The following is a 13,766-nucleotide window of genomic DNA, read 5'->3' on the forward strand; positions in this document are numbered from 1 at the left end:
CTCCATGTTGATCAGGCTGGTATTGAACTCCTGACCCCAGGTGATTCACCTGTCTTGGCCTCCCAAAGTGCTGGGATTACAGGTGTGAGCCACCGTGCCTGGCCTCCTGGAGGAGTTTTAAGAGTGCAGAGCCTGGCCGGGCACGGTAGCTCACGCCTATGATCCCAGTACTATGGGAAGCTGAGGTGGGCAAATCACTTGAAAACAGGAGTTCGAGACCAGCCTGGGCAACATGGTGAAAAAAACCCCACTTCTACGAAAAATACAAAAATTAGCCGGGCACAGTGGTGCATGCCTGAAGCCCCAGCTACTTAGGAGGCTGAGGTGGGAGGATCACTTAAGCCCAAGACGTGGAGGCTGCGCTGAGCTGAGATTGTGCCACTACACTCCAGCCTGAGCAGGAAAAAAAAAAAAAGGCAGGATCTCCCACACCGAGAGCTAGGGATGCTGTCCCAGGGAGAGGAGGCCACGCATGTTCTTCTCAGTGTCGACTCTACTTTTTGTAGGTGTGTGTACAAGGCTGCTCTTCCCCTGAACAAATGCTTTAGGGGCGTTATGTTTGGAAATAGTTCCTAAGAAGTGTATTTCCTTTTTTCGTAACTCAAGTTGGAGTGTTCTAATCTCCCCCTCTGTGGCAGCCCTCTTACCAGCCTCCCACCTTCCTCCTTTTAAGCTATTTCCCCTTCAGGCCGCTGTCATTTCCTCCCTTAGTCATCGCAATTCCAAAACGGCCCTGTTTTCATTCTACAGTTGCTTCCCCATTCCATTATCATGTCGGCCAAGCGCCTATCTATTCGCAGGCCTTTTACGTTTTGGGGTGATGGTGGCATTCTCCTTAGCCTTTTTTCCCCCTAAGTGTGCTCTACAGGAACTGAAATGTTCAAAGACTACAGGTGATTAAACAGGGGAACCAATAATGAGTATATGATGAATTTTTTTTCCCCCTAAGTGTGCTCTACAGGAACTGAAATGTTCAAAGACTACAGGTGATTAAACAGGGGAACCAATAATGAGTATATGATGAATTTTTTATTAGTCATAATAATTATTTACTACATATGGAGACAGGGGACCAGGCACTTGGCCTTGGAAGCATTTAGAACAATGCGTGGCATGCAGCAGGCATTCAATATTTGTTGAAGGAATGAAAGGTACATTGTGTTCCTGAATCAAACATGGCACACATAAATAGAAGCTATCTACTCCTCGATTTACTATTTGTTATGCTCACAACCACCCCCCACCCCACACGGCAACCAGCAGTCTCAAACACCAAAAGTTTTGCTTTTTCTAAAGACAGAGTACATGATTCTCCTTCATGTCCATGGAGAAGAGCAGGACGCCAACCCAAAGGAAAATGAAGCCACCTACACTGAAGTCTCCATATTTACCAGCTTTGGCTCTTTCCTACCTACAGCCCATTTATTGTACAGCAGCCTGAGTGATCTAGAAAACATAAATCAGACCATGTCATCTCCTGCCTTAAGTGGGTTGGTGGTTTCCTTTGCAATTAGAATGGCTTCAAAGCTCTTACACAGCCGACCGGGCCCTATGTTATCTTGCTAACACCTCAGATCTCACTTCTGACCACTCTCTCTCTCGGTTTACTCTGCTTTGACCCCACTGGTTTTTATATGGGCACTCTGCTATGCTGAATGCATTCCCACTGCAGGGCCTTAGCATCTGCTGTTCCCTCTGTCTGGAATGCTTTTCCCATCTCTTGGGTCTTCAGAGTGGCCTTTTCCATCCATCGCCTCCATCAGATCCCCGTTTTCTCCTCTTTCTGGCAGTTCTCACCACCTGAAACCATGGGTCTATTTGCTCACTGTCATGCTGACTCCACTGGAATAGTTCTGTCTTGATCACCCTGAACCCCCAGAGCCCAATACTATGCATTGGGTGAATGGCTGAGCTATGGATGGTGGGCTGTGTTTTCGAGTTGGGTGTTGTATCTGGGCTGTTTTGCCTCATGGAATAGATGAAGGGAGGAAGTTGCTGGCAAATGCTGGAGGGAGGCAACAGGTCTTTGTGACCTTGATTTCAATAGCAACAGCTTGCATCTAAGGCAACATCTGACCATGGAAAAGGAGGGGCCAATTGTCAAGACAGCAGGCTGAGTGGCAGCTTAGGCTGAGGCCAGGTAGGGGTTAGAGAGCTGAGAGTCAGGAATGACCTCTGTTGCCAAACAACTGCTGACTAGAAAGTAGTGCTGTTCCTATCCTCACAGCGGGGCTGCAGCCAGGGCTCCACCTGCACTCCCTGTAACCTCCCATTCATTCACACACATTACCACAAAGCATTTATTGAGCACCTACTTTGTGCAGGCACTGCCGTAGGCACCAGAGATGCAGGATGAAATAAGAAAGTCCAGGTCTGTCCCTCATGGAGTTTTGCTCCCAGAGAGGAAGACAGATGAACAAATAAAGTGAGATAATTTCAGATCTTAATAAGTGTAGGTAAGATAGATGAGAGTGATGGCGGTGGGCCTGTGTGGGGGGGAGGTGATTTGCACAGCATGGCCCAGAGAGGCCTCTGGGTGAAGTGATGCTGGCTAGAGAGAGGAGCATCCAGGATGGGGAACAGCAGGGGAGAAGGGGAAGGAACTGAGGCCGGAGAGCTGCTGGGAGTGGGATCTAATGGGCCCTCAAGGGACAGGTCAGCTTTCTGCACACAATCCCATTTGCCCTTCAACAGAGACTGAGTCTGAAATGTCTTGCTCACCACCTCAGAGATGCTAAAGGTACAAAGAGAACCTAAAACTGCTCTCCACTCACAAGTGAAGCCTCACCTTTCTTGCCCAGAAGCACTGAAGCAAGCCAAGTCACGTGGCAGACATTTCCAAGCCACCACATTTTGTCATGTTTAAACCAATCTTGAGAATGTGGAAGATTTTACAAAAAATTCTACGTCTGCACCTTGATCTTTCTTGAGTGGGTCCAGAACCATGCCACTCAGAGTTGAGATGGAAGAGAGACAAAAAAGATTTGCTCTTTAATTGAGGCTGAATTTAAAACGTGAAAGATAGTTAAGCACATTTAAATGTTCTTACAGTATAAATATTGGACCATCCATTCTTCAATAACATAATAAAGATGCTTGCTTGAAAAGTGTCTTCAGAAAACTGAGTGAGCACATAGCTGTCTTTATGAAAGAAAGTACAGATTGTAGAGAAAATACTGTGGAAAGTAGGTTTAAAATAGAATCAAATATCAGAAATTCTCAGAAAATGATGGAAAATAAGTGCCAATGCTTATTTCATTCAGTAATCCTCTTTCAATTCCTGGACATTTACTCCAGTGAGAAAATAATGTTATTAGGGGGAAAAAAGGGCTGTGTATGAAGATGCTAATTTCAATGTTACCTGTAATAGCATGTGCGTGCGTCTGCACACACACACAGAAGTAAACAGAATTTACAGCAAACAGGACTGAATCACTAAAGTATATTGCAGACTCTATTTTCATAACTTGAAAGCACCAAAAATCCAAAATAAGAACTTACACATAATAAACCCACGTATCTGCCTTGAACTAAATTTCTGGCCGGGCGCGGTGGCTCACGCCTATAATCCCAGTACTTTGGGAGGCCAAGACAGGTGGATCACTTGAGGTCAGGAGTTTGAGACCACCCTGGCCAACATGGTGAAACTCTGTCTCTACTAAAAATACAGAAATTAGCTGAACATGGTGGCACATGCCTGTAATCCCAGCTACTCAGGAAGCTGAGGCAAGAGAACTGCTTGAACCTGGGAGGTGGAGGTTGCAGTAAGCCAAGATCGTGCCACTGCACTCCAGCCTGGGCGACACAGTGAAACTCTGTCTCAAAAAAACCCACAAAAACTAAATTTCTAGTATTTCTTGAATGGAGTTGACTAGCTGGCTAGAGTCCAATAAACCAATGAATAAGGTGTTAAATTTACCACCTTTAAGGCCAGTGTTTCCTGTCACTAATATCACGTGTTTTTTTTTAAAATGTCCCCTTTTTCTATAAAACATTTTTTTTCTTTTTTTGAGACGGAGTCTCGCTGTGTCGCCCGGTCTGGAGTGCAGTGGCGCGATCCCGGCTCACTGCAAGCTCCGCCTCCCAGGTTCCGGCCATTCTCCCGCCTCAGCCTCCGAGTAGCTGGGACTACAGGCGCCCGCCACCTCGCCCGGCTAGTTTTTTGTATTTTTTAGTAGAGACGGGGTTTCACCGTGTTAGCCAGGAGGGTCTGGATCTCCTGACCTCGTGATCCGCCCGCCTCGGCCTCCCAAAGTGCTGGGATTACAGGCTTGAGCCACCGCGCCCGGCCTAAAACAGTTTTTAAAAAACAGAATAAATCGGTCTGGTAATTAAACAAAATCTGCTACGCACAAAGGTGAAAGCAGCTCCACTGGCAACGGAGCTACTGGCCGGCAGGTAGAATCAGGAACAGCTTGCCAGAGCAGTCCCTGTTTACCATCCAATGTACGAAGGCGAACTTCAGTGTTTTCTGAAAGGCTATCTGCGGTGGCCCTGAATGAAAGGCAGGGTTGTTTTAAAGGCGAATGCCCCAAAGCTAAGGACCACTGACATGACATGACCCCCTGAAGCATTGTGCTCCCATTTATTAAGCAATTGAGCAACAATATAGGCATTAAGATTAATGAGATGGATCAACTGCACTAATATGAACTGAACACCAGTACCTATTGTTAGTTGCTAAAGGCAAGAAGTTCAACAGCTCTTTACTCACAGCTCTCATTTGTGTAAAACCTTCAAATATGTATCTTATAGAAGCATTGATAGTTTCTGTAAGGACACCCAAGAAACGGTTAACTGAGGATGCCTCTGAACTAGAAGCCAACAACTTGGGTGTTTCCTGGTACTGCGTGGGTGGGTGGGGGTGGCCTGTGTAAACTGAGAGGACATAAGCTGCTACATAAGGGCCTGTGGACCAAATCTAGACAGATGGCCATGAGTGAAGAATGATTGTACATATCTTAAGGACTGCATAAACAAACAACAATATGCAACAGAGATCGTATTTGGCCTGCAAAGCATAAAATACTATCTGGCTCTTTATGAAGAGTTTGCCAACCCCTGATCCAAGGGAGAGAATATAATGAGCTAAGAATGGGGCTCTGAGCTTAGTCTGCCTGGGGTTTATACCTGGCCTTGCCACCTACTAGCTGTATGGCCTTGGGCAAGTCAGTGAGGCCTTGTTTCCTTGTCCATGACAGGGGAATAAAACCTCTGCTTCATGAGGATGTTGTGAGGATGTAATAATGAGACAATGCAAGTGGAGCACTCAGCACAGGGCCTCACACGCAGACAACTGGTAAGGGTTGGCTACCATTATATATATATATATATATATATATATATATATATGTATATGTATATATATATGTATATGTGTATATATATATGTATATGTGTATATATATGTATATGTGTATATATATATGTATATGTGTATATATATGTATATGTATATATGTATATGTGTATATATACATACACATACACACACACACACACACATATTATTATTATTATTTTTGAGATGGAGTTTCACTCTTGTTGCTCAGGCTGGAGTGCAATGGCACAATCTTGGCTCACTGCAACCTCCGCCTCCTGGGTTCAAGCAATTCTCCTGCCTCAGCCTCCCAAATAGCTGGGAATACAGGCGTGCACTACTACGCCCAGCTAATTTTTTTGTATTTTTAGTAGAGATGGGGTTTCACCATTTTGGCCAGGCTAATCTCCTGACCTCAAGTGATCCACCCGCTTTAGCCTCTGAAAGTGGTGGGATTATAGGTGTGAGCCACCGATCCCGGCCTATCTGTATAATATTAATAGCAGAATTTCATGGGGATGCTGGGAATATCAATTACATGTTCCATGCATACATGCACGTTATTTACAAATTGCAGTGGGGCTCGGTGGTGTGCCCCTGTAGTCCCAGCTACTCGGGAGGCTGCGGCAGAAGAATCACCTGAGTTCAGGAATTTGAGTACAGCTTGGACAACAGAGTGATACCCCCATTGCTAAAAATATTATTTTTAAATAACGAAACCCTACCCAATTGTAAAGTGCTACATAAATTATTTAGACAGAATAAGCAGCACATAAAAAGAAGTCTAAATCATAAAAAAAAAATCTAGGCTATTTAGAATAAAGATCAATGTTATGAAAGAGAAAAAGGTAGTAGATTGTTCTAGATTAAGAACTGAGAACTGACAAACACCACCTGGATCAGAAAGACAAACACACAAACAAATAACAACAGCCAGAAAAGCTACAAAGGATAATTTTGGAAAATGTGAATTGGACTGAATCGTAGAATGGTATTATTAAATCAATGTGAAATGTTCTTGGGTATGATGATATGTGGATATTCTTCTACGTTCTGTAGATGAATGTCCTTGTTCTTAGGAGACACATAATGAAGTTTAGGGGTGGAGCATCATTGTATTGGCCATTTATTTTCAAAGAGTTTAACAACAACAATAAAAACAAAGTGTGTTCCAGTGTCTAAATATACACAAATAGATGCACACAAATATGACAAAGTACCATAAACCCATGATCTAGGTGAAAGATACGCAGGGATTTACTGAATAATCCCCACGCTCCCCATATTTTTCCAATGGTTTGAAAATTTTCAAATTAAGTAGTTGGGGACAAAATTCTAGGGTAGCTAAGATATTTACATATAATCTATATAAGAGAGACTATCATGGGTTACTCAGCCATAAATTCCACTAGTGATTTTTACAATTTTTTTCTTTTGTTATTTAGTTTTGATTTTTTTGAGACAGAGTCTTGCTCTGTCACCCAGGCTGGAGTGCAGTGGTATAATCTCAGCTCACTGCAACTTCTGCCTCCCAGGCTCAAGCAATTCTTGTGCCTCAGTCTCCCGAGTAGCTGGGATCACAGGCATGCGCCATCATGCTCAGCTAATTGTATTTTTGGCAGAGATGGGGTTTTTTCGTCTTGGTCAGGCTGGTCCCAAACTCCCGGCCTCAAGTGATGCATCTGCCTTGGCCTCCCAAAGTGCTGGGATTACAGGTGTGAGCCACTGCACCCAGCCACACTAGTCACTTTTATTTATTTATTTATTTATTTTTAATTTAAAAAAAAATTTTTTTTTTGAGATGGAGTCTCGCTCTATCGCCCAGGCTGGAGTGCAGTGGCCGGATCTCAGCTCACTGCAAGCTCCGCCTCCCGGGTTTACGCCATTCTCCTGCCTCAGCCTCCCGAGTAGCTGGGACTACAGGCGCCCGCCACCTCGCCTGGCTAGTTTTTTGTATTTTTTAGTAGAGACGGGGTTTCACGGTGTTAGCCAGGATGGTCTCGATCTCCTGACCTCATGATCCACCCGTCTCGGCCTCCCAAAGTGCTGGGATTACAGGCTTGAGCCACCGTGCCTGGCCGTCACTTTTATTATAATTAAAAATAAGCATTGATTTTTTATAAGCAAGCTCCCCATTTAGTGCTTGTTTCATTTCTTTTTTACTGTTCTACTTAAAATTTTAAAAGGGCATAGCAAGATGAAAACACGATCTTGAGCTTCACTTTCTTTACATCTGGGTAAATTTTTTAATATGGTAGCCATTTTAACTTTTTTTTTGAGATGGGGTCTTGCTATGTTGCCCAGGCTGGACTCAAACTTCTGGGCTCGATTAATCCTTTCACCTAAGCCTCTCCAGTAGCTGGGAGTACAGGTATGTGCCACCGTGCCTGGCTTCTTTTACCTTTCTAAATAGTGAATCTTTTTTGATTCATGACAGGCATGAAGTCTGTCTGAAAGCTCCAGCTTTGCTCACATAATGCACAAGTAAACATGAAAATAACATGTAAGTGCCCACTGTGGGCTCAGCACAGGAGGCTGCAGGCAAGGGTCTGGGCTCTGCTATTGCGAGGTGAGCACAGAAATCAATCAGGACAGTTGGAGTGGCACTGAGTGTCTTTGGGGTCCAGAGAAAGAAGGAATTAGTGGGGACTGAGACAGACTCACATCTTGCTTCAGAAGTTTGCTGGACACAAAATGATGGACGGTGCTGTCAACCAAGTAAGCTGATTTCTACTACAAAGTCATTTTCACCCATCTTTGATGCAAACTGGTAAGGAGCTTTACAGCACATCTATTTCCCACACTTAAACTTATGTTAAACTTTCCGATCTCAAACTCACATGTCACTGGTATTCAACCTTTGCCTTTATTAGAAAGTCACAACTAAAGCTGGTCAACAACCTTAATCATCACAGCTTGCTCCCTGCCAGAGCCCATTCAAACAGCCCCGCATCACTCACCTTGGGCGCACCGTCCACGACGCCTGTTCCCTTCATGTCGGTGATGTGGAGCAGCTCCCCTGAGCTCTACAGCTAATATCTCCGGCTTCAGAGGCAGATTATGCAATGTCACTGCATGCTTCTGGCTGGTTCTCAGAAACTGAATTCTATGGTGCTATCTGACAACACATGGGAAATAATCAAAAAGACTCTCCCAGCAGGCGAACTTTCTGGAAAGCACGATAAGAGTAAAATGAAAGCAGTGAAGGAGCGGAGGACCAGAAATACAAGCCACACTCACGCCTCACTGCCTGACGTCTCACTTTGTCTGTAAGTAGAGGCCGTCACTCATTTGCTATGTGAAACCACAAAAGAAGAAGAAGGAAAGAAAAACACCACTCTTCTGCTTTAGAGGGCGAAGTTCCTACTTTGAAGAGCTCAGTGTATGAACATACAGCATTCTTGTCCTTTCAACTCTGGTGAACTCCCACCCGACAGACCAAGCTCATTTCCCTGATGAGAGGCCACTAAGCCAAATTTCTGATAGCGGTCAGCTTTTCTTCCTTCCTGCTCCCGAAAACTTGCCTTATGACAGCCAGGATAAAAGCAGTCAAGCAGGCTGCCTTAAAGGACACAGTCTCCACTCTACCCACCCTGTCAGCTGTGCATTCTCCCTGCTCGGAACCCCACGCTCACCTCCTGGTCTTTGCTCACGGTACCTAATGATTAACATCTTCTGGGTGCTGGCTCTGCACTGAGGGCTATGCTGAGTCCCACACCTGTATTCGCTCCCTTAAATCAAATCAACCAATCGTGTGTGCTGTACTTGAAACCCCCGCTAGCTCATGCAGTTTCTCATCACTTGCCAACTCTTTCTACTTTCCCTACATTCAGATCCAATCTCTAGAGAGGACCTACAGCATAGCAGACACTGTGCAAAATAAGTCTGCATTTTTTTTTTTTTTTTTGAGATGGAGTCCTTCTCTGTCACTCAGGCTGGAGCGCTGTGGTGCTATCTCGGCTCACGGCAACCTCCACTTCCTGGGTTCAAGTGATTGTCCTGCCTCAGCCTCCCAAGCAGCTGGGATTACAGGCACCCACCACCATGCCTGGCTCATTTTTGTATTTTCAGTGCAGACAGGACTTCACCATCTTGGCCAGGCTGGTCTCAAACTCCTGACATCAAGTGATCCATCCACCTCTGCCTCTCAAAATGCTGGGATTACAGGTGCGAGCCACCACGCCTGGACCTGGTCTTCATTTTTATTTAGACAAAATGGTACCCATTCTTCCAAGCGAGGGTCCAGTTCCATCCCCAGTCAGCTGTGTCTCCGCTCACTGCTCTCTTCTTGTCAGACAGCATCTTTTTATATTTTATTTTTAAATTTTCTTCTTTTCTTTTACCACGCCTCTGAGACAAGTTCAACAGACAGCCTTAGCGTCTTGCCTTCTGGTTGTCTGATGTGTAGTCCCCACAAGTCTGGACACCAGGACATATTTACCCATTGAAGTCGCTGACTGATTTCTGGCCGAGACAGTCCATATTTTTAAATGTTATCATTGTTAGAAATTAACTTCCAGAGCCAAGTAATTGGCATGCTGCAGGTGATAGCAGATAACAGGGAGGGAACAATGACCCCATGGAATGAACACTGTTTGGTTCAAGGAGGAAATCCGTAGAGATATGAAGATATAATTTATATTAATAATTAATATATTAATATTATATTAAGATATAATTCAGGTACCATAAAATTCATCTTTTTTTTTTTTTTTTTTTTGCGATGGAATCTTGCTCTGTCACCCGGCTGGAGTGCAGTGGTGTAATCTTAGCTCACTGCAACCTCTGCCTCCAGGTTTCAAGCGATTCTCCTGCCTAAGCCTCCCGAGTACCTGGGATTACAGGTGCGCACCACCATGCCTGGCTAATTTTTTTGTATTTTAGTAGAGACAGGGTTTCACCACATTGGCCAGGATGGACTCCATCTCCTGGCCTCGGGATACGCCTGCCTTAGCCTCCCAAAGTGCTGGGATTATAGGCGTGAGCCAATGCACCTGGCCAATTCACCTTTTTAAAGTATACAATTCAGTGGTTTTTAGTGCATTCAGAGTTGTGCAACCACCACTCCAAAAAGTAATCCTCTTTCAATTCCTGGACATTTACACCATTAGCAGTTACTTGTTATTCCCCTCCTTCCCCAGCCCCTGGAAACCACTGTTTCTGCTGTATTATTGACTTTCATTTATGTCTGAAATTCTCTGTCACAAAAAGGAAGGATGGATAAACTTGCCCAAGGTCACATAGTAAAGTAACAGACCCAGAATCTGAATTCAAGTCTCTTAGGAAAGACTACACAGTAACTCAAGTTCAGATGGTTTCCATCAACTTGGCAAACTCCCGGCAGTGATTCTTCCCCATACCGAAGAGCCTGCCCTTAAGCTCATAATACAGATCAGAATGCTATAATCTGCATGTTGTTTTTTCTAGGGAAAACAACCCAAACTAGAAAACAAAAGTAAGACACAAAGTCATAGGCTTTGGCCCTGAAATTATATCAACTAGCTCCCACATAGATACCTAGTTCGATATTTTGTGAATAAGGGACTTGACCTCTCGGTCTGTTATTTGAGGCCTCTATGGTTTTTCCGAATGAAAGGTGTGAGAAACCGCCTTAGACATTTTGCTGCAATCCATTAGTATTTCAAGGCAAATGAGTCTTTAATGTGGACAAACATTGCAAGAACTATTATTCTAGGAAATTGGGTGCTTGCATAATATCCGGTTGTCTGAAGGCTGAAACAGCTGGAGTTCAAGGGAAACCACATCAGGAGGACTCTAGTGAGGTAATCTTAATGCTCTTGGCAAATGTGCTACCAAGAACAGTATTTTGGACTAAATTTTCTTTTCTGAGACAACTGAGTCTGACCAATTCACTTCTATAGTGCCCTATACATGCGTAGGGAGGAAAATTGCTTTTGCATGTTTTTCTGTATGCTTTTGTGTTGTTTGCATGTGACTATCAAGCTCCCTGACTGCTAGTAGTGAAACACTGGGCACCCGATATTTGAATTATAAAGGACAGCTGAACACCAGACTTACAATGTTCAAAACATTAAAGTGTTGGCCGGAAGTTTCAGGCTGTAATCTCATGAAGATTATTCATAAAAATAGCTCTTTTGGTCAGAGCAGAATTTCGGGAGTTGGCTGGGCAAGATAGCTCAGGCTTGTAATCCCAGAACGTTGGGAGGCTGAGGAGGGCAGGCGAGGCCAGGAGTTCAAGACCAGCCAGGCCAACATGGCAAAGCCCCGTCTCTACAAAAAGTACAAAATTAGCAGAGCTTGGTGGTGCATGCATATAATCCCAGATACTTGGGAGGCTGAGGCACGAGAATCGTTTGAATGCGGGAGGTGGAGGTTGCAGTGAGCGGAGGTCGCACCACTGCACTCTAGCCTGGGCGACAGAGTGAGACCGTCTTAAAGAAAAAAAAAAAAGAATTTCATGAATTGCCAACAAATTCACCAAATATTCTGGTCCAGGGATAATACTGGGAGGGCTGGGGAATCTGCAGCCACTCTAGTTATTAGTGATTATTTAGTTTTATCACCCAAGTTTTGACCCCCAGGTTGAGAGGGAAAAGGAATTAGGGCAAGAACTGAAAACAAAGATGCAACAGAAATGCTTTGGGGACAGAGTGGGGACAGGAAGCTGGATGGAAAGGCTGAATGCTGGTGGGACAGCAAGAAAAAGCCAGACAGAAAATGATGCCCTGGGCAAGCGGTCATCACTGGCGAGCAGACAGAGTGGCGAGGAGTGGCTTGGCCAAAAGACACCCGTGAAAGAGGCTTCAGAGAGTCAAATATCCAGTCAGGGAGCAGCAAGGCCAAGGGTAAGAGTTCCAGGGAAAGGTCAAAGCAATTCACGATGGAAGCTAGAGAAACACTCCAATAGGATGTTTTTCCCTAAGTTTTATTCTTTAATTCAAACCGGCCCAGTCCCTTGTGCAAGTTTTTTTTTTTTTTGTATTTTTGAGACGGAGTCTCGCTCTGTTGCTTAGGCGGGAGTGCAGTGGCATGATCTTGGCCCACCGCAACCTCTGCCTCCTGGGTTCAAGCGATGCTCCTGCCTCAGCCTCCTCAGTAGCTGGGATTACAGGCGTGCACCACCACGCCTGGCTAATTTTTTTTTGTATTTTTAGTAGAGTTGGGGTTTCTCCATGTTGGTCAGGCTGGTCTTGAACTCCTGGCCTCAGGTGATCCACCAGTCTCAGCCTCCCAAAGTGCTGAGATTACTGGTGTGAGGCACGGCGCCTGGCCTTGTGCAAGCTTTTAAATCCTTGGTCCCATTTTATTTTGATACAGAGGCTCACTTTGTTGCCCAGGCTGGAGTGCAGTGGCTTGATCCTGGCTCACTGCAACTTCCATCTCCCTGGCTCAAGCGATTCTCATGCCTCTGCTTCCTGAGTAGCTGGGACTACAGGTGTGCACCACTACACCTGGCTAGTATTTTTGTATTTTTGGTAGAGATGAGGTTTTGCCTTATTGCCCAGGCTGGTCTGGAACCCCTGACCTCAAGCCATCCAACTGCCTCGGACTCCCAAAGTGTGGAATTCCAGGCGTGAGTCACCACGCCCGGCCCCTTGGTCCCATTTTAGTTACTGTTTTAGTTCTCTGAATATAATCTGTGTCTGGTAATTCCACTAGGTCCTTGCAAGTCTGATTCTGCTATTTTTGCTGATTCTTATCAGGGTGGCTTGTTTCCTCACATACCTGTGAGTTCATGATCCTCAGAGGTTTATCTGGGACAATTATTTGAGGACTGGGATTAAGATGTGTTCTTGCACAGAGAATTTGCGGTGGCCTCTGCCAGATACTTGTGGCCAGCATCAGTTGGAGATTGCTTTAAGATCCCCATTTGATGTTCTCTGAGCAGTACAGGTAGTGTGAATTGGTCCAAACCCGCATGAGGAAAAATGCATGGACCGAATTCTCAGGAGACCCTCCCTTGTGCCAACACCAGACACCCTCTCTCTGAAAACCCCTGAGCCAGCACCAAGCAGGCAGATTTCTCGTCTCTTTCTCTGAGGCAGGTTTTTGTCAAGTTCATCCTTTTACTGAAGGGGGCACCTTTGGAGTTCCAGACTTTCTGGGTCTTGACCAAAGTTCCTACTCCATGAAGCCTCAGAGCTTTTCTGCTCAGACATCAGTAGGTCACAGGAACTGACCTATTCAAGTGCTCCAGCACTGCGAATCCTCTGAATTTGTGCTTTGTTCTGCCTCTCAGGAATTCCTTCTTTCTTGCTAGCTCAGCTAACTATTAGAGATTAAAAAAATGTTCTATCCAGGTTTGACTTGAAAGGGCTCTCGAAATATCTGGTTTGCCACTTTTTCAGAAACAGATGCCTCCTGCTTAGGAACAATGGTTTCCTCCCTCCCTGAAGTCTGTTTGTATCATCAGGTGTGAAAACAAAGAGCTTTACTGGTTGAAGCGCATGTTGGAGATTCTTTT

The 13,766-nt window shown here is 44.9% G+C and overlaps 1 protein-coding gene across 3 annotated transcripts in view; it reads right to left on the reverse strand.

Moving 5' to 3' along the window:
• CASS4 (Cas scaffold protein family member 4) overlaps nucleotides 1–9,231 on the reverse strand; it is a 50,547-nt gene extending 41,316 nt beyond the window's left edge. Inside the window, exon 1 of one of the 3 annotated variants that reach the window (XM_030913957.1) lies at nucleotides 8,281–9,231. In XM_030913957.1, coding sequence (XP_030769817.1) covers nucleotides 8,281–8,316 — 36 coding nt within the window. In that variant the 5' untranslated portion in view covers nucleotides 8,317–9,231. The remainder of the gene's footprint in view (nucleotides 1–8,280) is intronic. The other 2 variants (XM_030913956.1, XM_010356690.2) reach the window with 2 other exon arrangements.
• Nucleotides 9,232–13,766: the final 4,535 nt, after the last annotated feature.

The sequence above is a fragment of the Rhinopithecus roxellana genome, chromosome 13 (assembly GCF_007565055.1).
Source record: "Rhinopithecus roxellana isolate Shanxi Qingling chromosome 13, ASM756505v1, whole genome shotgun sequence".
Lineage (NCBI taxonomy): Eukaryota > Metazoa > Chordata > Mammalia > Primates > Cercopithecidae > Rhinopithecus > Rhinopithecus roxellana.